The sequence below is a fragment of the Oxyura jamaicensis genome, chromosome 2 (genome assembly GCF_011077185.1).
Source record: "Oxyura jamaicensis isolate SHBP4307 breed ruddy duck chromosome 2, BPBGC_Ojam_1.0, whole genome shotgun sequence".
Taxonomy (NCBI): Eukaryota; Metazoa; Chordata; class Aves; order Anseriformes; family Anatidae; genus Oxyura; species Oxyura jamaicensis.
The window spans coordinates 16,186,032-16,212,004 of record NC_048894.1 but is presented as its reverse complement, the minus strand read 5'-3'; the positions used below and the strand labels follow the sequence as shown (position 1 = coordinate 16,212,004).

The window sequence follows — 25,973 nt, the reverse complement described above, 5'->3', positions numbered from 1 at the left end:
AGAAAAGAAAAGAAAAGAAAAGAAAAGAAAAGAAAAGAAAAGAAGCACAACCTATTTATCTCAAGGACAAGCAGCAGACTCGGTCCCCTGAGGCCATGAAGCAATGCAGCTTACCCAGGTACAGTTTCTGGTTATGATCATTATCTTTCTTACCCTCCCCACAAGGACGTGGAAGCTCTGCGGCACATATTTCTCATGGGTTAGAGAGCATTTACGTCAGCTCTAACGTTGAAGAAAAATGAGTAAAATGACGCGGCTAACTTGGCAGAGAAGTTCAGACCATGTGCTGCGAGTTCGGAAGGCAGGGCAGGAAAACTGGGCTGAGGCAGAACAGGAAAAGGCATGGGGAGTGCCTGCGGTACCTCTTCCACCTTTTCAAAGCCCTGTGGTGGCTTTGACAGAGCAGCACCGAGCCCCCAGCCCTGGGCAGATGGACGTAACATGCTTCATCAGCACACAGCCAGCCTCTGGTCCACGTGTGGGACCCCCTGGCACTGGGGAAGTGGAGGAGGAACCCCTGCGGTCACTAGCACTGCTTTAGCAGGGAGCACGCAGACCTTGTATCTGGGGTGCTGAGAGAGGTCAGGGTTTTTGTCAGCCTACACAAGGAGTAACAGAAGCTGTTTTCTAACCCCTAGCATCTTGCCTTCCTGTTCTACCCCCCTAATTAAAGGTTGCCCTGAAAGCCTGAAAGTGTTTACTCTTAATTATAAAGGAGATTTCTATTTTTTCCTCACAGCAGGACTTTTATTCATTGCTTTTTTGATGCTCAATTAATGGGGATGGAGAGAAAAGAAACACCCAGTCCAGTCATAAGAGGAACTGAGGGACTGCATGTGAAAAGCAAGGTCAAGTTAGAAACAAGTCTTTAGGGACTTTCAGAAGAAAAACACGAGCCTAGAGAAGCTTCAGTCCTTTGTGGCTATGGGCAAGTTAAGCACCACGATTAAACCAACTCACTCTTTGATGATGTTTTCATGCATAAAACAGTGCAGTTTAGAGCAAATTGAGCTTTCCCTAAATACCAGCTCTGTTCCCCCAACTCTTCCCAGACTACAGCATAAAACTATTACTCTCAACAGCCTCACTACTACCCAAAGGTGCCTGAATAACAAGAGGAGTCTACTGCCAGCATATTCTCACTTCTGTGCTTTTACTGCCTGAGAAAACCTGCAAGCCCATCACTTCTCCCAAACCTAGCAAATTCTAAGCAGTAAACGTTTACATACCGAGAGCTGTTTCTAGGCTCTGTGAAGCTAACTTTTTAAATTATGCAGCAATTTATGTATTATATTTCCACCGCTAGCAAAAAGGCGTCCATTTACCAACAGGGAATCCGTTCTCCATTTTTCCCCCTGATTCCCCACTAATACCTGTGGTGGGAACTTAACGATCCAAATCATTCTCTACAATCCAGGTAAATTAAGAAAGTACGTCACGAGGTACGTTTCACCTATGCTCTCAGTGAAAAATCTGTTTTTACCTACAGTAGAAAGAAAGCCCTCTATGCAAGCACTTGGGTCAGTTGCTAAAGCACAAGACTCTTTCTCCAGTTCTGTCATTATTTCAACATCATCACATGAGCAATCTGCAAGCCAAGATTTATTTCTCCCGTTTATCGCGAATAGCATTTCCTTAAAACCCTTTTTCTGGGAAGAGCACTGCTTTGACGTGACATCCACCACACAAAGTAAGTCACTGGACACCGAGCTCGGAGTCCCCGCGGGATGTGTGCGTGCGTGTCAAGAGTCAACCAATCGACCAAAAAGCTTCGATAAAACTAAAAAGCTGCGCTGACTGGCTTAACACAGAGACATATCCAAAGTAAAGGTCTCTTGTGTTGCCTGTAGGGAATAATTTTCTGGTCTAGGTTGCGGGCGGTTGCCCACCGCTGATGGCAAATAAATGCATAGATCAAGCCTCGGTTGCTTCTAGGGTTATTGACAGATCAAGAAAAAACACACAATTTCAACTTCTTCATAATTTTAGATGCCCACTTGGGAAAAAATAAATGAATAAATAAATAAACACCCCCCAGATCCTTGCTTACAGCACCAACGAGGGGGCTCCGAGGGGCTCCGGGCAGGTGCTCCCCCTCACGGGGGCTGCCGGAGAGCAAAACCTGCCGGCCGGGAGCGCCCCGATCCCCCTCCTCCGGCCGGGTTTTGGGGTCCCGTCTCCCCCCCAGGCTTACCTGCGGGGCTCCGGGAGCCGCCGCGCCGCCCGTCCGCTCGCAGCCAGCGCCGGGGCCGCTCGGGCCGGGCCGGCCGGCGGCCGCGGGGAAGTCCCGGGGGCGGGCAGGGCGCAGGTAGCACCGCCCGGGCCTGGCCGGGGGCGGGGGAGCGGCGGGCTCCGGCCTCGGTTTCTATTTCGCTTTACTGGAAGGAGAGAGCAAGCGCCGCCCTCCCGGCCCCAGGGGGACTCGCTGAGGCTCGGGGAGTTAGGGGGTGGGGGGCAAGGGGGTGTATGTGTCCCCCCCAACTCCCCTCGGTCGTGTGTACCCTGTGGAAGCAGCCCAAATATCGTGGAGGGGGTTGGGGGTGAGGGCAGAGAGCACGTCTGAGCAACGCGGCCCTTGCATCATCCTGGAATGAAGAACCGTTTTGTGAAAAAGAAACCCGAAACGCAGCAGAAGTGGCTGGGGACCCGAGGTGGTTTTCCCGTCTCGGAGGCCGCTGGTGCAACACGCTCCTCCGTGTGTCCCCAGCGTGTGTCCCTCCTCCCTGTGTCCCTGCCCGCACTGGTTTCTGCTGGGACAGCTGGGTGGCTTCGCAGAACCCCGTCCCCACGGCACCTCGTGTCCCCCCATGTGGTGGACACGCTCCAGAAGAGTGCACACTCTCCCTACACAAACTCAGTTCAAGCATCATCTAAATGAAACTTCAGCTGAGAGTCTGTTGGAATTTAGGACAACAATGTGTAGGATTTGCTAGCGATGTTAGGATTAAAATACTCCGGGTGACAGTAGCATGAGTTTGACAGTTGCCAAAAAGGGGCAGGACTACATTTTATTCCTCATCCAAAGGGCAGTAACTCTTGCAGGACTACTGTGCTGCCCAGCAGCTTCTCTTCAATTAGTTTTTGGTTAAGGAGAGAAATGGGACTTCATCACCCAAAGCAGCTCCTGCAGCAGTAGCAGGTGTTGAGCTGAACCTCTGTCACGATCTCACAAGACACAGGCTGCATTTTCTGTTTGTTACCTGCGTCACAATGGACTTTTTGCTAACTGAAGTCAATGGCAAAATTTTCCTTATAAAGTTTCAGGACAAAGACTCAGGGTAGGTTTCAGTGTTTGAGTACGTGTAACTCCTTTACTATTTATGTTATCTAGAAACGCTGACCTTGTTTAAAGGCTACAGGTTTGCCACTTCTATCTTCAGAACAGCACAAATGAGGTTCTGACGGCACAGGGGTTCAGACAGACTCCACAGCTGATGCCTCATTTTCCTCAGCATCACGCCCCGGTGTGTGGAGAGCCGCTGGCCAGGCTGAGCCCTGCTCACACACACTTGCTTCTCCAAAGTGTACCGGCGATAAACTCGTTGGCAATACCCCACCAAGAAACATAGATCTTCTTTGTCGAGGCTGACCTTGTTCGATTGCTCTATTCAGTGCATGTGCTGAGAAACGCCTGACAAAAAGTGCAAGGAAGTTGAGGAGGATTAATGGAACTAAAAACGGAGGAAGGAAACGAAGGGGATTTAGGCAGGCTACAGGAGAGGTAGAAGGGAGAGAGGCCTAGGAGAGAGCAGAACTGGCAGCAGCGTGAAGGTAGGAGGTTCAGGCTGAGTAACACATCCTTAATACACAGCAGCTCACACGCGAGGGTACTTTGGGTATCCTCTTTCGGGAACATGCCTCGGTTATTAGTTTCCCTAACCCCCAAATTAATTTTAATTAAACCATTTTCCTTTTTTAGTCCAGCTTCAAAGGGCAAAGAGGAGGGGTTTCTCTCTTTCCACATCAATGAATTTAGGAAAGATGCGTCATAGGATGCCAGAAGAAGCTCATGTACTTGCTGCGGAGAGACGGAGGAAAACGACGTTTCTGCTCTGTGGCATGTGTACATAAGATACTAATTAAAATGCAGTACTGTAAAGCAATCTACTCCATCTTCTGGAACATCCTGGGATATAAACCCAAGATAATAAAGTTATAGCAGTAACTTGCAGGCTCTATGGGAGGTGAGTAAGAGCGTAGCTGACCTGTGAAGTCCTGCTAACACACCAAGTACTCACACAACCCCTAATTTACCCTACAGATGTGCCCACAGTTTTACATACATGACTGCCTTTACACACCAAGCCAGCCGTATCCAATGTCTCCTCTCCACCCCCCCTACAGGAACCGTGACACAGGCCGAGGACACCCACCAACCACCCCCGACCTCACCCACACCACCAGCCAAACTCTTTTATTTCTCCTTTTCCACCCAAAGCCCCCCCACCAGCGCGGGCCGCGCCCGCTGGGAGGCGGAGGAGTGCTGAGCCTCGGCGGCCGCCGTCGGAGGCGGCCGGCGGCGGCTGCGCGGTGCCGGCGCTGCCCGGCCATGGCGCTGCGAGCGGGCGGGCGGGCGCTGCGCCTGCTGCCGGGCCGCCTCGGGGCGCGCGGGGCTCGCCTCCGATCTGGGGGGACCGCGGAGGCGGCGGAGGGTACGGGGGGGCGGCTGTGCCTCACGGGGGCTGGAGGGGAGGGGGAAGGGGAGGGGGAAGGGAGGGGGAATAAGGGGGGGAGGGGGGAGGGAGGGGAAGGGGAAAGGAAGGGAAGGGGAAGGGAAGGGGAGGGGAAGGGGAGGGGAGGGGAAGGGAAGGGAAGGGCTTACGAGCAGGAGGAGACACCAGAGCACATCTTCTGCTGTAGTAACTAAGAATATACAGGTATTGAATCAGACAAGTGCGTAGCCAGCCGAGCTTCCTACAGAGAGCTGTGGGAGCGGGAAGAGCTGTGTTCATCGCTTGGTTGTGGCACCGGTCCGTGGGACCTGTCACCTCAGGCACTTGACACTTCTTCATTCCCCCAGGAGAAATATTACACGGAGAGGTGGGCTAGAGAAAAATTACAGCAGTTATTCTGCTGAAACACTTGATTGTCGCCGTGTTCTTAGTGCAAGCCAAGAACCGGCGAGGACCAGCCATTGCTGGCGTGCTGTGACTTGTGTTTCTTCTGAGAAAAAGTGCTGTGTACAGCTAAGCAGCTGAAACAACTACTTGGTGTAGTTTCTGTTTGCACAAGAAACGAAGAAATTATAAAAATACTTCTTTTAAATTAGAATAAATAGTAACAAGCTTCATTAGATAAGATTTTATTGAGTCTACAAAATCCTGCGTGTTCCTCAAAATCAAAAGCATTGTACGAGGAGCTCTCTGGTGAATCTCTCTGTAGCCACAGGGAAATAACTGCGTGCTGAATTACGGATGGCTGTATGAACAGGGAGCACCTTCCAGCCTGTGGGAGTGGGATGTGGCCAGATGATTGATATGAGTTACGCAGGGATGTGGTTATGATTTCACATTTGGGCTGCGGACTTTTTGCTTGGTTGCAATCAAAAAGCAACAACAACTTTTCAGTGTTTTTCCATGTTCCAGCACGTCTCATTTCCCTGTTGATTCTGTAGGCTGTCAGCAACGATACACCTTGCCAGTAGTGTAGCAAGATATGACTGATCTGTGGTTTAATTGATGTGAGTTGATGAAAGTATAGTATCAAATGAAAATTCTGTGTAGGAGTTTACTGTAAAAGAAGATGGTGACTTGTAAAAAGAAGCAAGTGTTGAATTGTTCCCAAGGTGAAAGTGCTGTTTTCGTGGTAGCAGAGAGAAAGTGTCTTTTTAGGGCGGCTTGCCAAAGGTCTGGCTCTGCCTCGTACTCTTGTTGGGTACCTTGGTGTTAGACTCACACGTTGAGTTGTTGATGGTGAATAGCAAACCAGAGAGGAGCAAAGATTCTATGTATCATCAAACTTCCAGTGACATCAGGGAAAGTCAGTGTTGCTTTTGTCCTATATTTCCTATTCCTTGTTCTTAGAGAACGTCTGTGTTTGTGAGACATGTGCACATCTTTATGTATTTCATGCTTTCTTGTTTGCTGTGACCCTCTCAGAGAGCCAGAGCAAAACTTTTAGTTGTTCAGTCCCAGAAGAAGAGCTGAAAATCAATTTTAAATCTTTATGTAGAAAAAAAAAAAACAACCTTAATGCTCATTTCTTCTTGCAGATGCTGAAGTCAATACCAGAAAGAAGACATTCACGGAGGTTCAAACAGAACGACTGGAGCAAGCGGAACGAACTGTTTTAATTAAATGCCCATCAAGACTTAATGAAAAAAAATTACTGCAGTATTTATCCAGTCATGGAAAAATTAACAGTCACTTCTTTTTTGAAAATCGTGTAAGTTATTAACCATGTAAACTGAAATCTAGCCTCAGACAAAAAAGAAAAGCTTTTATTTGGTCATGGCCTCATACATGTAGGCCAAGCATATTATAGACAATTAATATGTTAAACTAGGTTTTGTCTTTATTAATGTTTACAAGTTGCTGAGCAACAGATTTTTATTTGTGAGTTAGCTAAGCAACAGCTGTTGTAAGTGGTTCTAGCAACCTGTTTTACATTAAATCTTAAACTTTTACGTAGCGCTGTAAATTATCCTAAAAGTAGGGCTGACTTTTTTTTTAATGAATATTATAGTTGTGAAGGTAAATAGATTTCAGAACTCTAATGTGTAGTGCTTACCACCAAGAATGGCATGTCTTAAATCTTTTTGCCCTCTTGTGAAAAAGAAAAAAAAACACATTTTAAAAGTGCTGAGGTACAGAAGCTGGTATTCAGCTTTGTGACTTGCTCATTAAAATGTCAGAGTGCTACCACAAATGGCTGAGTAATGTCAGTATAATTTCAAGGCTTGTATGTGTTTATCTAATGCTGGCTATTCCCGTTCTTGATTTTTTAGGGTATCCATGCTTTAATAGAATTTTCTGAAAAGAGCAGTGTAGCCTCATTACAAGATGTTGTTGGAATTCCGAAGGCTGCAGAGCATCATGTTGTCCCATTTAAATCTAGACTTTTTACCTTCACGCTGAAAAACCCAGTGAGTAAAGCTGGTGAAGAAACACGAGTTCATCTCTCCCCTCAGTCTCACATTCCAGTGAACGAGCTTATTCAAAAACTTCATCATGCAGACAGTGTAAGTATAGATTTTTAGAGTTTTCACAAACAAAAATGATCCAGGTCCACTTAGGATTTGCAGGTGGCTCTGTGAAGCATATAAAGCAATTTATTTCTATTTTAAAAAAACGTAATCTCTGTTAGAACTTTGTGTCAATGGTTCTCATACGTTCAGACAAATAGACAAAATTATTTTAAACGTCAAAATCATTTTTTCTGACATAAACCTGTTTGAGACTAATAAAGATCTTCTAATTGCAATGATAGGAAGTAGAAGAAAATATATATTAATAGAAGATAGTCATTGCAATTTTACAGTATTTATTTTCCTTAATAGATAAGCAGCCAGATGTACATTCTGCTGAATGAGTATCAGCTTACCGAAGAAAATATCAAGCTCCGATTTCTGGCCTGTTCCCTGGTTCAGGATTTTGCACGTGCATATTTTCCAGACAGCACAGTAAAGCCATTTGGCTCTTCAGTGAACACCTTTGGCAAACTGGGATGTGATGTGGACATGTTTCTGGACTTCCGTGACACAGAAGAGCATGCTACAAAAATGGTAAGATTATGCTGTGCGTCTTCAGTCCTCATTCTTCCTTGTAATAGGGAGAAAATAATTTGCTGTTTATGCAGACTTTGTACTGCCAGAGTGGATTTCACTCTGAAGAAAACCCTCATCCTCTAAAGCTGATTGAGCAATACCAGACCTTCCAATCTTATTACCACTGTTTTTTTCTGCCCTGGAGCTGCTGGGCTTCACCCATGCCATTTTAAAGCTTGGATGTGATTTTTAAGGTACTCCATGACCTAGCACATAATAATTTTGTACATGTGCATTTTGGGAGGATTGTCAGATTTTTTTACCCAGTTTAAAGATTTGACTTGCTACAGAAGCATTATTATGTACTAGAGTACATACACCTGCACATAAGAGTACGTGGAGGTGTTAAGACCTTCTGGAGCAATGATTGGTGAATAGTTGCAGGTGGCACCATTCATGTTTGTGGTGTCTGTCCAGCAACAATTAAATTTCTTCAACCATGTCTTCACTGGTACCAGGATACAGAAATCTATACTGTGCAGTAGCCAAGTGTCACTTGCTCAGTGTTGGCACTGGGGCAGCTTCCAGTTGTAATGGTTAGAGTAGGTTGTGTCTTGGTCCAGGTTTGTGAAAGGATAATGAATGGGAAAGGTCTAGGTGAGGCTACTTTGGAAGGCTGGTCTGTTGCTACTGTTTTTTTTTTTTTTTTTTTTTTCCTTTGACTGTGAATAGTGTAAATATCCTTTGGAATTGGAGAAGGAAATACGAAAGAAGGAGGTGAAAATCAGGTCAGGAAGAAGGGAGATTTGGATTGGAAGTGTCCTGTGGAGAAGCTGGAGTTCTTCATAGATTCTGAAAATGCCAGAATCACTTAATAGCCAAAACTGTTCTTTTAATTTATAGGACAATAGTTTGGGGAAAACTAGCTTTGTTTTCCTTAAAATGAGGAAGAAAACAAAAGATGGCCTTAAGCTTTTGGAGATTGAAAATTTGTTTAGCTTTTCTGTGCTATTTAAATATTTCCATGTATTTTATTTTTAAAGAAATATGCCTTCAGATGTTCCTAGTATTCAGTATTATTGCAGTGATCAAACACAAAGAGAGCAGGTATGTCAGCTGAAGGATGGGATTGCTATGCCTTTGTGGGAAAGGTTAAAATCTAGGAACCCTTTACTTTAGTTGTCTCTTGAGTTTTGAGGAAAAACTAAATATAAAATGTCTTTTCTAAGCATGCTTTGTAAGTAGCAGTTTTCTTTGGTATTGATGCTCTGGAGAGATAAAATCTTTCTTTTGTGTTGTTCCTTCTAAGGAAAACACACACTCTGAAGGCAATCTTATAATAGAGGATGAAATCAGGATCATAAACCAGACCTAAGGATAAAAGGCAGTGGGTCACTGTAAATCTTAGTTTTTAAAATCATCTTACCCACATTTGAACATTTGATTTGATCATTTTTTATACGTATGCATCATTTTTTCAGTCAGACTAGTATTAACGATGGAATTGAATTGGTAAGTGTGTGATTTGCATTAACACTTGGACTTCAGTAGAATGTTAATGCACCTTTTGGGGCAAAAAAAAAGCAAAAAAATATAAAATATATTGCTTAATGTTTGAAAGGTGGAAAAGATGTCAAATTGATCATCCTTCTGCAGAAGTCCCATATCAGTGCTAGGAAACATGTAGTACAATCATTTTAGAAAAAGAAGAAAATTTGACCACTGATGTCCTTTATTCCTGTATGGTCAACTCTTTATTTGTACTTTTGAAAAAGCTTTTAAAATTAAGTAGGGAGGCAAGTGTAATTGCAATTGCCCAATTTTTTAGTAACTTTTTTCTCCTTTTCTTGAATTTAGAAGTGGCAACATGCCTAGACATCATGCAGTATTACAGTATACTTGATAAATTCAGTTTTAATGGAATGATTCCTAACACTGCAGTTTATTTTGTGTGAGTAGAGGAACAGAGATTCTCACTTTAACTTCACTGTGTTTGAGATCAACTTCTAAAACAGTTCTGAAATTGAGGTGAAGGTAAAAGAGACTATTTTAATCTACATAATGAATAATCTGTATAATGAACAAAAACATTCTAATAAAAGATATGTTAGTAAAACTACAGAATTCTTTAAGTTTTTCTTCCTAGTGTTTCTTCACATGTCCTGTACATGTAGGAAGATGCAAAGTCTCAGCAAGATAAGGAGGAGAACTAATCCACTGTAGTTGTCATATTTAGACTCTCTAGAGACATTTCAGCCCACATCTTACTTGGGTAAATAGTTTCCCACAACCAGTGTTTCTTTCAGAATACTTCTTCCCCCGTACTTCACCCTTGCCAGTGAGTTACGGAAGGTTCTTTGGAACTCAGCTATATCATATGTTTTATTCAACAATAGTTTAGCTGAACCAGATCATGTCGTGTACAGGAAGACTACAAGGAATATATAGCAATGGCAGCAATTGTAGACATGAAAAATTCTGCAGTGAGAATCAAGATGGTCTAGTGAGTGTTACGAGATGCACCAAAGAGATGATGGAGTGTTCTCCCTCAGTGTGAGGACAGATAGTTGTTTACGTGTTCATTAGTTGAGGTTGTCTTGCCATCCATTTGCAGCAATGGCTGCAAGAAAAGTCAAAACAAGCAAACAAAAAACTAACAAACTAGCAGTGTGTGTCCCTAAATGAACTGCACTATTTAAAACTTATGTTGGAAGTGTCAGAGAGATGTGAGAACAGGCTGGGTTACTAGAAGTTGTGAGGGCTTGTGCACAGTTGACAGACTTCCTGCTGTGGGGCTGCTGCAGCAAAGGCCAGCAGGGATACCATTTGCAGTGGTGTCTCCCAGTTATGGGACAGGTCAGGGGGCTGCATGGCATACTTAGGCTCTGTGGTGCTGCGAGGCTTTTGTCCTCTATGCAGATGTGGTCTTTATGCACTGAAGATGAAGATCTTGCTGGTTGTGTTGAAACTTCAGTGTTAAAATGTGGGCAGATCTGCTCCATCACGGTGAAAGTACACACTGAAGTGCGGTTTGTTAAAGCATTGTCTTGCAAAGGACCGTACAAATCATTAGTGCAACTCCTGTTTTGATTCAAGCGTAGCCAAAGTGTACAGGAGAATAAGGTGCCAGCACCTAGAGAGCTTAATACTTTGTAGGGAAACAAGATGTGGGTGTATCTCCCATAATAGGCAACAGAGCTAATACTTTAGAGGAAGGCAAAAATCTCATATAGGTGGCAGTGTGATTTATGGGGACGATGATATGATGCTTTCCCTGGCAAACTGTGTTCCTAATAACCATAAGTTGATTGTCTTACTTAGGACGTGCAGAGACAGAGGAAGGTAGCGTTAGTTACAAGATGATGCAGCAGCAGTGGGAAGGTTATCTTCTGACCTACTGGATTGCTGCAGCCTTTCAGAAGGTACCAGCAGTGACAGAGGACCAGGCATTTCAGCATCTATTTACATTAAAACACATTTTTTTTTACCACATCTTGTGGCAAAAAAGGGTCAGTGACTGTGACTTAGATGGCAGTAAAAGTCAGAGCGTTCTTTACCAAGAGCAGATAGATGATCAATGCGGTGTTTAACACAGATGTGCTGTGTTCAACTTGCAAGCGGTTTGGGAGATTCGGGAATGCCTTAAAACAGAGTTTTGTGATAGCTTTAGAGGTCACCTTAATTATGAGAGCAGCACAAATTCAGATCCTGAAGTTAGTTTATTGGACAAACTGCAAGGTCTGTGATTCCAAGTTGTTTCACCTGTGTTTGAGTGCTTGTTTTCTGTGCACTAACACAGTGACAACAAGAGTAACCTCCTCTATTTATGTCTTAGAAGACTAATTAGGTCGCGGCATAATGCTCTTTGTATCATATCCATTCACACTACATTCATTACACGTTTCACAGGGGAGCATAAGTCGCTCAGGTATCATCACATCAGCAAGCAAAATTAGTTGGGCCTTAAAAACAGGCAGAGTATAAAGAGAACAGAAATTTCATTGGTATGCAGTTATTTTATTTGGGTGTTAACTGCAAATACGGCAATTCAAAATTATAAGATCTACAGGAAAATTAATGTCTGATCTCAGAGTGCAGCTCCACAATTTTTTTATTTGTTGGAAAAAAATAATTGCTTGGCACCTGATACAGTTAAGTTTTAACCTTCATTTCGAAGCAGTAAGCAATCCGCGTGCTGTATTTTTAAGTTTTTAAATTAAAAAGTCCTTTTCTTCTACACTGCTACTTTGAGGATATGAAATGGAATTACTGGTGGTTTGAAGTTAATAGTGGTTTGGTTGAGTTTTGTCCCTCTTACTTTTTAACTTAATTGCTTGCTGCTCTTTTCAGTCAGTCTGTATGCTGTCTTGGGAATTCCAGAATGACTTGTTGTAGACAATGGTGTAGTAGCATTATACTCTCATCTAAACAAGTAACTTTACAGTAAGTTACTCACTATTAACCTGGAAAAAATGAATCACTGAGAAAGAAAATAAAAGAGAAAGTAATGTTTTACCTTACTAAATAATTATATTTTAGCCCATAATTGCACAGACTCCTTTGCAAATTGTTGTCTTTCAGAACTATTCTTAAGTGTCTCTTTAGTTCCAGAACTAATAACTTATATAAAAAATCTTGTGTTAGAAAAAAGGTCCCTTTGACATGGAGTATCAGATGAAAAGGTTGCCATCAGAAAGATTAGCAACTCAGAAAATTCTTTCTGTGATCGGTGATTGCCTTGATAATTTTGGTCCGGGATGTATGAGCATACAGAAGATACTCAATGCTCGCTGCCCACTGGTGAAATTTGCCCATCAACCGACAGGATTCCAGTGTGATCTGTCCGTGAGCAACAGGTAAGGCCTGGTTTTAAAAATTTTAGACCGAATACTAAGGCACTTATGTTCTGGAAACTTGTCATGGAAAACGTTTAGTCTGCTCAGTTCAGTGTTGTCAGTAAATGTGAATGTTGGCTCTGAAAAGGATGTGTTTGACTTTCAGATCTTAGTTTTCCAATGTGCTTAAGATCTCTTTTTGTAGTATAGTAAACAATTGTTAGCTGAAACTGAAGACCTGAAAAACACTGTATGGTAAGTTTGGCGTGTAAGGAATTGAAAGCAGACGTGGTTCTTCAGTCACTACTTCCCTTCACGTATGTGGGTATATGCACAGCCTTGTTTTGGTTGCTTCAGATTAAGCATCATGTTAATTTTCATTATTGTCTTTCAGCTGCTTTGCGGTCGCTAGACTTCTGTCTATTTTGGGGTCTATTTTTTTTTTCTTCTTGCTTCTTAAGGGCCTCTGTCCGCCTGTTTGCTGGCAAAGTATCTGGAAGGATAAATCAGCCCATCAGAAAGCAGCCTGAAATGTTACTGTCATTAGGGCCTTTCACAGTAGTGCCCAATAGAGGGAGCAGGCTTCTTAGAAACATTTCTCTTTGCATTTGTTTCTCCTCTTCCAGCTTCTTTCACTTTTTTAGGTAACCAGTGGGTGATAGTCAAGCATATAGTTTGTTTTGCTGTCACTTATTTTGAAATACATACCTTAAAACAGTGCACACCTGTAGCACTGACGTGAAGGAAGTAATTGAAAAAAAGTATGTAACCCTTGTTGTTAGTGTTAGGGAATGGTGAAATATGAGTGATCATCTTTCAGAAGAGTTTCAATATGACTTACAGATACAATGCTAGTAGAGTTTTTTGATTTGTCTTGCATCTGATGTAGACTGAATCTTCTGAATTACCCAAAGTTTTGTTACAGAATATGCAGGAGTTGTTAGGACAGTATTGAGCAAATGTCTTAAAATAACTCTGCTTTCACATGTGCAGCCACAGTGAGAGGCAGCATGCAGTTCTGTGCAAATGTCTTGGTAATTCTCTGCCGAGGGTTTGGTTGGTTGGGATTGTGTGAGTATTGTCTTGTTATTTTGGAGAGATAACAGAATACTATGGGCACAAGGAAGCAGTTCACAGCTGAAATCTTAGAAGTCCATGTAACTGATATGGTAAAAGTCCCCAAAGCACTTTGCCGGATTTTTAGAGGAATTCAGTGCAACATTGGGAGTAAAAATTCCTGCAACAGTAGTTCAACAACTTAAACTAAAATTGACCCCAAATTAAGTCTTGCTCTCACATCCTGCTTCCATTTTTTTCCCTGCCTTTCATTGCCTTCCCATTCATAGACTGCAAGAGTGTTTGTACAACCATGTGATGAAACGGATAAAAGCTGATCCATCTGAAAGCCTTTATCCTCCCAGATTAGTTGTTTTGCAGCAGGACCTGGATTGGGGTAGTTATTACGAACAACCATCAACAGAGCGGATGTGGCAGTGTGGGAATGAGAGCAAGCACCTGGGAGCAAAGCTGCTGCTTTCAGCTGCAGTTTCTGCTTGTGTTTGTTTAAAGAATTTGCTGAAGAACAACTTCAAGTTCATTCTGATAGCGTTAATAATGTCTTCAACACTTTATGGTTTAAAATTTATAAGTTCGTTTTGTGCAGTCAAAGACTTAAGGATGTGAAGCTTCAAATGCTGGTCATCTGAAAATTACCAAACGGATAAGTCCTTAGAATAAGTAAAAGAAGTTCTAGGTTGTATAAAATATATTAGAATAGACATATTATCTAAAGCATTCCAAAGGCAATTGTGGCTAAATTCTGCATGGTTTTGGCCTTGATTCTGCATAGTTTAGTTCCAAGAATGTGATGGGTTCTTTGGATGTTTTTTCTTTTCATTATGATGTGGGACAAGGAAACAGGAAACAGCACAAGTGCAATATTAATATTTACCCTTAACTGTACCCTTCTTACTATAGAAAGCTATCAGATATTTAATCCTAGACAATTTCAGACATTCTTTTCTATTTTTTAATAGATAAAAGTGTTTTTTATTGTTTCGTTTGTTGTTGTTTAATGGATCCCATCTTCCCTTATAACCGATAATCTAGGGCAGAGCAGCCAGCACTGCAGGGGGTGCTTTGCATTCTCTCATTATTTACCTCTCGTACTTTTTCTTTTCCTCAGTATTGCTATCAGAAGTTCAGAACTCTTGTATATCTATGGCACTCTTGATTCCCGTGTAAGAGCCCTGGTGTTTAGTTTGCGATGCTGGGCCCGTGTTCATGGACTTACCAACAGCATTCCTGGTACCTGGATTACAAACTTCTCTCTAACCATGATGGTCATGTTTTTTCTGCAAAAGAGATCACCACCTATCATTCCAACACTAGACCAGCTTAAAGAACTGGCGGGTAAGGATAGCTGTTTATGACAGAGGTTGAAGTGCCTTTCACATTATTTTAACTTCTGTAAAGCTATGAATAAACCCACGACGTTTCTGTATGCTCCCAAACACCACTGTATGTTATCTATGCCTTCAGTTTGAGGGAACACCCAAGTTTCACTTGTATTTTTTGTGACAGTAATGCATCTTCAAATAGATGTAGTTTTGCATTTTTAGTGCAATGCTAAATTCTACTTGCAGGGGTTAGGCTTGTTCTGTGCCTCAGACAACTAGAAGTGATTTATTTACTCAGCGCTCCCACACTGCCTGTTTATTGTTTATTTTGTTTCGCAGCAGACTTGTGAGATCTCATGTCTCTGCAGTTTTTAAGGATTTTGTGCAGATTGATGTGATGTCTGCTGTTTTATGGACACCAGATGTATCTATATTGTTTTTTCTCACAATTTGTAATATCCTTGAGACTGTTCAGAGCAACTGCAAATGCTTTTTATATCATAGCAAACAAGGTGTTCGGGCTGTTTCATACATAGCTTTCAAGATGTGTTATCTCCAGTAAACTGAATGAAAGCGTGGAGAATGACATCCCAAATTCTTGATTCCTCACTTATTTCTTCTGCTTATTGACATGGAAGCTTTGAGTAGAGAAAAAGGTCTGCTCCGATGTTTTAAAATCAGGTTAAATGTTTCCATCAGCAGTTACTGACAAGTTCTCAAAATAAATCAGAAATTTTTATATGCGGAATGAAACATACGTTTTTAGGAATATTCTGTAGAAATTTCAATCGCTTTACAGAAAAAGAGGTGTGGACATTTTGGGTGTGATTGTTGATGCGCTTGTATAACTGTAAACCTCAGAAATTGTGCTGTTTTGTGTATTATAAAGCTCTGTATGCAGAGATACCAGGTTTGTTACTTAACTTTGGAGACATAAAGTTGTCATACACCATTTTCCTGGACGTTTTGGAAAATATGCCATCTACTCATGCTTCTTTTCTGTCGCTTGTCAAAAAATATTCTTCTTTTCAATCTTTAAGGTTAAGATTCAACTTAAATAGTTAAAATGCACTTGTGAACTTCTCCTTTGCTGTACCTAACATGATAGCATTCATTGAATTCAGTCATATCTCATGTTTGAATTTGATTACATACAATGGCATTTTATTGTTTATCACTTCAGAATATGCTTGCAATCTTTGTTTCAGATGAAAAAGACAAGCATGTAATTGGAGGATATGATTGCTCGTTTGTTAGTGATTTAAGCAAGATTAAACCTACAAAAAATACAGAAACACTTGGTAGGTAAATCTTCATTAACTTCCCTTTTTCTGAGTGTGTTGAAGATAAATTATTCCCTAATGTTACTGTTGGCTCTTCGTTTTCTTTCCCTTAGATGAGCTGCTCTGTGACTTCTTTGAATATTTTGGAAACTTTGACTTCAGAAAGAATTCCTTAAATCTTCGACGGGTAAGTGAATTTTAATCTCTCATCATTATTGATTGAATTTCTGTGACAGATAACATGATTGTTCTGTGCTTGCCAGGAGGGCTGCACTATCACTTTGGTTTTTATATTATCAGTCATGTTACTTGCTGATACGTGTGTGTATGCAAGTGTAATAGACATGTAAGTACCTTAACTAGAACCTGTTTTTGATGGACTGTTTGGAGGATGAGGGGTTTCAGTGCAACATTGCTGTGTGGACACTCTTGTTCATGTTCCATTTCCTACTTGGGCACGACTGGTTTCTGGCATAAAAGGTCTTTTGCCACTACAGGCTGATCCTAGAAACTAATTAAGCTGGGTAAATTTTGTTTGCCATTAAGGCTTAAGAGATGAGCAAAAGCCCCCACATGCCACAGCCTGACCTGGACAGGGGAAATGTCTGTGCTGCTGCTGTTTTTCGGTTTAACTAGTCCTGGCCCTGGGGCCAAGGGTATGCTGTATCAGTATGTAGACTCTTCCTGGAGGAGCATTAGCTGGTAGGTTCCTGCTAGAGCTTGCAGAGGTTCTGTAATGCAGAGCAAGTTAGCTGAGGAGCACTGATAAGCACTGTGATGGGAAGTGCATTTGCACAGCAAACTATGCAGTTGTCTACAACTTGCATTGTGCTATACCGAGCATACAAAAGTGGACCACGACCCAAATAGCTCGGTACCTAAAAAACAAACTGAATGGGGGGGGAAATTTCAGCCAAGGCAGCAATCTTGCTTTGTTATACTAGCTCTTAGTGAGCACTGAAAGGGGAACGGTTTGAACAGATTAAGTGCTTGGAGTAGTTTATCAGGCTGGGCTGTGCGTGTTAATATGACACACTCATGCTGCCCATACGCAAATGGAGATAGGAGCAGATTGCAGTGAGTGAGGTTTGAGGTTTGTGGAAAAGCAAACGGGAGAGGGGCCAAAAAGGCAGGGTAAGTTGTTGTCGTACATTCTTTGCCTTGAAGGGAATCTAAGCTCAATGTGGCAAGGAAAACAACCACTAAGAGGATTTAGAGAATAGAGCCATACAGTTAGACTGACAGCAACATTAACTTGATTAATAATGACTTCTTTTTTCCAAAAAGTTCTCTACTAGGTCAGAATTCTCTTAACGCTGATGTGATAACTCAAGTGGTTTGTTACTTGCTCAGCATATGATGCGTATGTGCAACTTTTGTGTTTTGTTTTTTTTCCTTTACACTATCTGCAGGGAAAAGAAGTAAATAAACCTGAGTCGTCTCCTCTTTATATCTGGAATCCCTTTGAACAAGACCTTAATATCAGCAAGAATGTTAATCAGCCACAGCTGGAGAAATTTGTAGCTATGGCCCGAGAAAGTGCCTGGATTTTACAGAAGGAAGATAGATCTCAGCGAATGATCAATAAAGAGCCCTGGGGACTGGCAGCCCTGCTAATACCATTTGGAAAAAGTCATCCAAACAAGATGAGAAGGACAAAGGGACTGGGAAGTGAAACGATCAGAAGCCTTTTAGACTCCTTAAAGTTAAGTAATGCAAGCAACCTACAAAAAGCAGTGGGAAAGTGACTTCAGCACAAAACTGAGGTAGCTGCTATTCTGTTTTAGGAATTGAATGTGATACGATCTGAAGAACATTACTTTTAATATTTCTACTATGGTGAAATGGAGAGTCAGGTAACCTCTGGTTTTCATTGTGATGGTTCTCTGTACAGGTCTGCGTTCCTTCTGTACATTGTCTCCTCCTTACTCTTCACTTTTCCATCTGTTTTATGAATGAAGAACATTAAAATGCAAGTTTTACAGATGTATTTTGGAAATATCCTTTAGTTGGGCACTCTTTGAAAAAAAAAAAAGAAAAAAAAGACTGACAAGAGCAGCATGGGAAAAAGCCCTTGGGAATTCTTGTGGTTAGCATACAAATGATGCGTTAAGGAAAAGCTCAAGAAGCAACCACCTTGCAGTGAAACCACATGTTAAAAGAAGACAAGTATTAGAACCATTGCTTCCACTGCAACCACATTCTGGAAGCCAGTGAAACCAAAGCGTGTGTATCTATTTTTGTAATGGTTTTCAATTCATGTAGACAGTGCCAAGACAAAAATAAAGAGAATGGAATTAGGTAGAAGGGTTTGCAGCTTCATAAAGGATTGCTCTCCAAGAATAGCACACCTGTTTTGTGTTGGAAATGCGGGTTTGCTCGTGTTTACCACCTGTTCTCAAACTTCTTCAATCCACTCTCCTATGTTTTTTGTACCCATATAGCTGGGTCTCACCCATATGCACTCATGTGTCTCGTTTTGCCTTCAGCTTCACTTTAAGCCTGTACTTCAGGTTCCGGTAGGAGCTTTTTCTTGACTAATCACTCCTGTCAAAGTTGCTGCCTACTAGGCAACACCAAAGCTTTCCTCTCATGATCACTGTATCTCTCTGCTCTTTACAGAGATCCCCAGGGAATCACATAACACATTTGAGTCCAGTCCTCAGTCTTGCCTTATTTTTCAAACATTCAGTAGAGTGCTGACTGTCCCTCTTCCAGAGGTCTCAGCTAGAGCACTGAGAGCCAATGTTTCTCATTGGCTTAAAGAAAGCACTGAGTTCTCCGTGCTTTCACCATAAAATATGGTGTTGGAGGAAGATGGAGAGGGCTGGAAGGAAGGAAGACAGAAAGAGAAATGGAGAGAGGGCAGTCAAATGTCAGATTTTTTCCAGGTAGATTTGTGAGTATTCTCCCTGTCCAGTTTGAGAGCCACTCATCCATTAAAACTAAATGGCAGGCATGATGAGAACAACTTACAGACTGCTGTTTGTTAAACAACATCTTTAAGGAACTCTTTAAAGAAATTCTGTGCAAGAGATTACTGTAACTCAGATGCTATCATACGGATGCAATATTGAAACAGTACTCATAAACATCAATATTTTTAGATTCTTTAATTCACTAGTGCTAGTGGTACATGATTTTGTGTGGACTTTTTGTTGGTGTGGTCTGAACTGGTATGTTGGTAGTAGCAGTTGAAGAGTGTGTCTTTTCTTTTCCCAGAGGTACGTTTATTGGAAATAATTTGTGTGGTAACAGGTAATTCCAAAGTATTTGTAAAATACCACTGGGCAGGGAGAAGCACTGTTCAGCAGTTAGCAGTCTAAGCAGTTAGTCCTGGAATGGCATGAAGACCCTCTTACAGATCAATGCGATGTTAATTTATGTGGACTTTAACATAATATTCATGTGTCCGTTTCATGTTCATAAACATTTTATCGCATGACTTTAAACAGTTTTTATCTTAGTCACAGGAATTAGTTCTCATATTAACTGCTTTGAGCACTGAAGTTCAAACTTAGCTTTCTACTTAAATCCCCGTGCTAGTGTGTGAACTTCTCAGGGACTGGAATGAAGTTGTTGTAACTTGTTATTGGTGCTAACAAAATCTTTTGATATCAAGCCTGGCACCGGTGTGGTAAGCAGTCTATTGCTACCTTGATCTTTAGAGAACCTAAATAAATTTTCTCCTGTTTCCCGAGCAGTAGACTTTGAAGCTGTTAAAGATTAGGGTGGTACTTGAGTACTTGCCAGTTTTCTTTTTTTCCGGCGAAACAAAATAGGTGCCACAAGGATCGCCACATAGCGATGGTGTGGTGGAGGATTAAGGGAAGGAATAGCAAAGCAGGTGTTGTGGGTGTCAGCTATTGATCACCTGCCCATGATGGTAGCAGAGATGAGTTATTTCATAGGCAAGTAGGAGAAATCCTCAACTCAATGAGGAAGAAGTGGAGGCACGTAATGCATTTTGTCTTGATGTTTAATATTAATGATAGGTCTTGGGTTGCTGGTCCCCTGAGCTGGGGGGAGCAATGATTTTCCATCTGTGGTCACCGAAATTGCAAGGGAACAGTCGTATCAGCTCAACGTTCACAGTCCAAAGGTCCTGAGGGGATTCACCCCAGAGTGACGCCCACGGTGGGTGAAGGACGGCTGTGGATGTAATCCTTCTGGGTTTTAGTCAGGCCTTTGGTACTGTCCCTCACAGTAACCTGGGCAAATTGTCCAGCTGTGAGACAAACAGCTTCATGCTACGCTGGGTGAATTGCTACAGCTCAAAGGGTTGCAGTGAGTGGAGCTACATCAGGCTGGTGGCCAGTCCCTAGCAGCGTTCCCCAGGGCTCAGTTCTTGGGCAAGTTCTGTTTGCTTTTATCAGCGATCAGGGTGCAGAATTAGAATGCATCCCTAGCAAGTTTGCTGTTGATACTGAACTGGGAGGTGCTGTTGAATCCCTGGAGGGGAGAGAGGCCTTGCAGAGGGACCTGGATACATCGGAGCATCGGGCAGTCAGCAACGGGGTGATTTCAGCAAAGGAGAATGCCAAGTTCTGCACCTGGGAGCAATGCTGGATGCAGGTACACATTGGGAGATGAGTGGCTGGGAGCAGCTCAGCAGGAAGGGACCAGGGGTACTGGTTAGCAGCAGCGTGCCCTGGCAGCCAAGTTGGCCAGCAGCATTTTGGGGTGCAGTGAAAACAGCATAGCCAGCCTGCCAAAAGAGGTGTTTTTCCCGTTATATTTAATGCTGGCATGGTCTCACCTTGGATGCTGTGTGCAGTTCAGGGCTCCACAATATAAAAAGGCTGTTAAGGTGCTGGAAGGCATCCACAGGAGGGCAACAAAGCTGGTGAAAGCGCTGGGAGGCTTTGTTCTAATGTAGCTAAGAAAAGACTAAGAATTTTAACACCCAGACGCAGGATGCTTGTACCCAAATACCAATAAACCTTGCAATTTGTTTATACAGTTGAGCCACTCCAAAGCATGACTTTGGTCAAAACACTTCATTTGTAAACGTGCACGGGTGTTCAGGCTGCTTGGTGCTCTGTAACAGGCCGGGCAGAACGTGGTTGATGCATACATAGAGCCTCTCAGCATCACGTTTCTGTTTAGACTGTCTGTCCCTTTTGGGAATAGCTCTCAACAATTGTCATGGCCACGGGCCAAGTTCTGAAAAGAAGACAGAAGTCAGAGCATTGCAGCAGCAAGGAGAACACACAGGTGAGCCTTTCGGGTGTCTGCAAGCTGCAGGTGCCAGCTGCTGAGTGAAACCCACGCTCGAAGGAGTTGAGGAGCAGTTGTTGGCAGCGTAAGTCAGCCCAGCTGGCAGCTTTCTTAGAGGAAGCTGCCATGTGGGGGTGGAGAGCAGCTGGTCAGTTTCTCCCAGCCACAAAAACTGTGGAAAGAACCAGGCGGAGAAGGGGACCAAGGTTTGAGGGGCTGTATTTAGCAAACCAAGAGGCAGTGTGATTTGGATTGCCTGGGGGCAGCAGCCTTGTCACGCTGAAGGTGGTTAGAGACAATCAGGATGGTTCTGTCAGTAGAAAGAAGCGTTGGATATTTGTCAAGAGAGGAGGATGGAGACAGTCTGTACTGGAGAGCTTGCTCCCATGGTCTGGGGAGATGTAAACACTGTCTCGGCGAGAGCGGGGCCCTAACTCTGAACTCCTCACAGGCTTGGTGCTGATACACTGCATTGTCGGGCAGGGCTGTTGGAGGACATATGTAAGGAACATCAGTAAATTAAACACATTTTTAATCCCCTGCCCCCTCCCCTCACTGGGACTACTTTTCAGTGCAGTCTCATATTCCCTGGCTCTGAACTGGGTAGGGAAACTGGAAATGTTTAGAAGTTCCTTGCCCTGAGAAAATGCTCTTTGGGACATTAACTTCAAGGTCACACTTGTTGCCAGGGATCTTTTTTTTCCCCTAGATACCAGATGCTCACAAGAGCTACAGGAGTGGGTTCTGCTGCAATTGCCACTGCTCCATCACTCCTCTTCATGGGATCCGAAGGCATGGTCTCCAGCCATCTGCTGGGTGAGGACCCATGTGTGGTGCTCTTGGCTGAGACACAGTGGCAAAATTGAGACTTCTTAGGTGGTACCAGATGCCCTGCTCCTCTGCCTCAGTTTCAAAACTACAGTTCCTGCCTGGGTTCTGTCCTTTGGACTTCAAATTCCAGGATAATTCAGGTTGGAAGAGTCCCTTGGATCTAGTCCAGCCTCCTGCTCAAGCAGGATCTGCTGTGAGATCAGACCAAGTTGCTCAGGCTTTTATCTAGTCAGGTCTTGAAATTTCTGTGTGTGGAAACTACAACCTCTGCCAGTGCTTGACTGTCCTCATCACCCCGATCATCCAGCCTGTAATGCACTCCCACAACCTTGTCACCCTTCCTTCAAGCTCTTTCAGGAGCTTGTGTCCGTCCATCACCACGCTCCCACTGCGTGAGCTCTCCCACCATATCACCATTCCCACAGAGCCATAGTAACAGCACAAGAGCTGTTCCTCCTGTTTGTTCCCCAGGCTACACCCGTCCGTTTGAGGTGCTATCTGTTCATTCTTCCGTATCAAGTCTCTCTCGTTCCTGTCACCCTGCATCCTTTCTCTCAATCACTCTCCACCACTGCCTCACTTAATTGTGGGTTTTAGTCGTTAGAAAGCAGTGAGCGATGTTAGAAACCTAAGAGACTGTTAGGAAAACACTAGCCACCTCCCCAGCTGGTTTGTCACCCTGCCACGTAAGAAGAAATCACCTACACAGTTCTGTTCTCACCTCAGTGCTGTTTTCGTACTGATTTGCACTCCCTCACCCTTCATACGTGCTTCTCATTTTCATTCCTTAACGGGCCCTTTCCATTTTGCTTCCCAAAGGGAGTTGTGCTGCCGCACAATTGCAGGCTCATTTTCCCTTCATATATAACCTCGTTTCCTCTCCTAACCATAACAGCCAGCGGTGCTGCGAAGCCCAAAGGTTGGTAGAGCTGTGTCCCTCCTCCTTGCCTAAGTTGGAGACCATTGCAGTGGATCAGCTGAAGTATCCCAAGGTGTCTGACCGTATCACAAGCTATTGGTCAACACCTTTGCCTTTTATAAGGTGTTTGGATTTACCTTTTAAAACTTTTAAATATTTTTATTGTCCTTGTCACCTTTTGTACACTTGAGCTTACTGCGGTCAGAGAGAAGTGGCAAAAGCCAAGACCACAAACCAGCTTTGGGTGTTTTTTTGCCAGGAGCTCCCCCGGGGCTGCCATTGCTTGTATTATGAAATCTTTTCTTTGTTCTGCTCCAAGCTTTGCTTTTCTTTAAGATGGTGTTAAAATGCAGCCATTCCCAACTAGGAAAATCAAAGCCCTTGGTAAAATAAGCATTTATATTTTGGAGAGTCTGTCCTGGATCTAGTCATTTATTTAAGACCGGTCAAATATTGGAAGTATCTTCACCGTTTGCTGAGCTGTGGTGGCATGAATCTGCAACAGGGGAGGGTCAGGCTGGGTGTTAGGGAAAGGTTCTGCACCCAGAGGTGGTCGGGCACTGGGACAGGCTCCCCAGGGCAGTGGTCACGGCACCGAGCTGCTGGGGTTGAAGAAGCGTTTGGACAATGCTCTCAGACATTTTTGGGTGGTCCTGTGTGGAGCCAGGAGTTGGACTTGATGATCCTCATGGGTCCCTTCCAACTCAGAATATTCTGTGATTCTACCTCATTGTTCATAGCTGGAAGCTGTTCTCACCAGTTTGGCCTGGAAGCATACAGCCAATACTCTCATCCTGCTGAAGAAGTTCCCTTGACATTTAAATCCTGCCTAAAAATTACTTTCTGAAAGGATCTGTGGGAAAATAAGAGGTTGTGAATACAAGGTTGGCATGACAGAAGAAATTTGTGCCTCTGCAGGGCAGCCTGGTGCACACATCTGAGCTGGTCTCAGCTGCAGAGCTGCACAGCACCATGCAGAGACATGAGCTGAGGTGTAAAGGCAGGATTGCACCCCAGCTTTGCTGCACCACCGAGCTTGCCAGCTTGGATGCGGCGTGTGGCTGCTGCTTGACTTCTCCTGGCTGCAGCGGAGCTGCGCTCGGTGCTCATGGTGGATCGGTGGCTGATGAGGAACTGTGTTAGCAGAGCATGTCTTCCTCCTTGCAACTTCTATTTCTAAGTTCAGTTTAATTTATACTCTCTTGGGGGTACAGGCTATGTTTTATTTGACACGATTCTGTGCCTTTGGAACAGGAAAGATGGATGAAAAAAAATCTCAATTTCAATAATTTTGCCAAGAAGCTAGTTAAAGGTCTGTGCTGAGTTCAGCTGAAGCAAGGTTAGGATTTCCAGCCTGAGCTGCTTTTGAAATCTGATGAATCAACAGTTAGGAAGTTTTAACAGTGAAATCATCCTGCTCACCGGAAAACTTGCTGCTCCAAAGGCTTCGTCTTGCTTATCACAAAGCTATCACCAAGGCTGTCTTCCAGTACAAAATTCTTCCAAACCTCATGGGTAAGTTGGGGTTAGCTTAAAGCAAGGATTAGGACTTACACAAGGCTAACCTGTGCCAGGGGATGAAATCATGGTCTCCAGAAGTTACCTGCCTTGCCACTCTGAAATGAATTGATGGTGCCTAGGTCTCTGCATCTGGCACCAGCTCGATTGAAAACGCTATAAAAATCCTTAATTCCATGTGTTTTTTTTAAGCACTTTAACTCTCAACGTGTTTAGTATCGCTGTTGGAAATCACTACTCTGCCATGTTAGCTCTGCAAGATGGGTTTGCTGCAGGTGCAGGTGTTTCTCCTCACTTTTCTTTTTGGACTTTCTGTCTTCAGTGCTATTATCTCAAATATTCCCCTGCCTTCCTACTTCTCTTCCTCCTGGCCATTCTCTTTTCATCATATGTAGTCTGATCTGATCAATAAGCAGTAGTTTTTCATTTGGCCCTTAGTATTTGTGGACCAGCATTGAATACAGCTGCATTCAAGGAAAGTGGGGTGTTTTTTTAAATGTGGCATTCACATTGCAGTGCGACTTTCTGGCTTCATTTCCTGTGCAGATTGAATTTCCATGCTGCCTTTCCATGGTCCACAGAGAGATTAATTAGCTGGCCTTGATGGGCCTCGCCTATACGAAGCATGCGTTTTCAAGAAGCATTTTCATTTAAAATACTTGTTTAACACTGCCTGTGGTATTAGAAAATAGGAGCTTCACGCAAACTTGTTGAGATGCTTTGCCCTTTAAAAAGATTTCTGTTTTCCCCTGTTATTATGGGGAACATTATGTTCAATTAGTTTTACAGAAAGACTTCAGAGATAGGTTTTTGTTCCCAAGCTGAGCTCTTGTGCATACAAATTTGTAGTAAATGTAAACAGTGCAGCCCTATGTTGGAATCTTGCATGGAACAACTCCCAGAATATGTCTTGTAGGTATTATCCTCACAGCCCGATGGGGGAAGTAAAAACACCACAGATCACAAAGGCTTAGGCTCCCATTTGTGTTGCTCACTCCGTAGGGTGAAAGAATTCCCATAACTCTGTGTCTCTTCTTCTCATGTTGGACACAGGCAAAACTCTGCTGTCCCTGCAGGGAGGGGGTATGTACTTTAGATGTTGGATTGTGAGACTGAAAAGCAGCACTATTTAAATACTTTCTGTATATTTACATCTGAACTTTGATTTTCTGAAGTCCTTTTCTACGACCTCTCGCTAGAGGTTTTCAGGATGAAAAGCAGAATTGGGAGAATACATAAAAGCTTCATAGATAAATGGTAGTT

General features: G+C 43.1%; 2 protein-coding genes across 3 annotated transcripts in view; one reads left to right on the top strand and one right to left on the bottom strand.

The window, feature by feature from the left end:
• Window positions 1-2,349, bottom strand: part of MAP3K8 (mitogen-activated protein kinase kinase kinase 8) — an 18,907-nt gene extending 16,558 nt beyond the window's left edge. The window contains exon 1 of the mRNA XM_035317646.1: window positions 2,195-2,349. The gene's annotated coding sequence lies outside the window, so the exon portion shown is untranslated. The remainder of the gene's footprint in view (window positions 1-2,194) is intronic.
• A 1,629-nt stretch (window positions 2,350-3,978) lies between these two features.
• Window positions 3,979-18,529, top strand: MTPAP (mitochondrial poly(A) polymerase). Of its 2 annotated transcripts, none has more exons than XM_035317645.1 (9): window positions 3,979-4,063; window positions 6,212-6,384; window positions 6,947-7,180; window positions 7,499-7,723; window positions 12,350-12,561; window positions 14,726-14,952; window positions 16,148-16,240; window positions 16,336-16,409; window positions 17,635-18,529. In XM_035317645.1, exons 1-9 carry the CDS (start codon window positions 3,982-3,984, stop codon window positions 17,968-17,970), a joined length of 1,656 nt encoding a protein of 551 aa, XP_035173536.1. In that variant the 5' UTR covers window positions 3,979-3,981; the 3' UTR covers window positions 17,971-18,529. The 2 variants fall into 2 exon arrangements, with proteins under 2 accessions (XP_035173536.1, XP_035173535.1); XM_035317644.1 differs by lacking the exon at window positions 3,979-4,063 and adding an exon at window positions 4,532-4,652.
• The last annotated feature ends 7,444 nt before the right edge of the window (window positions 18,530-25,973 follow it).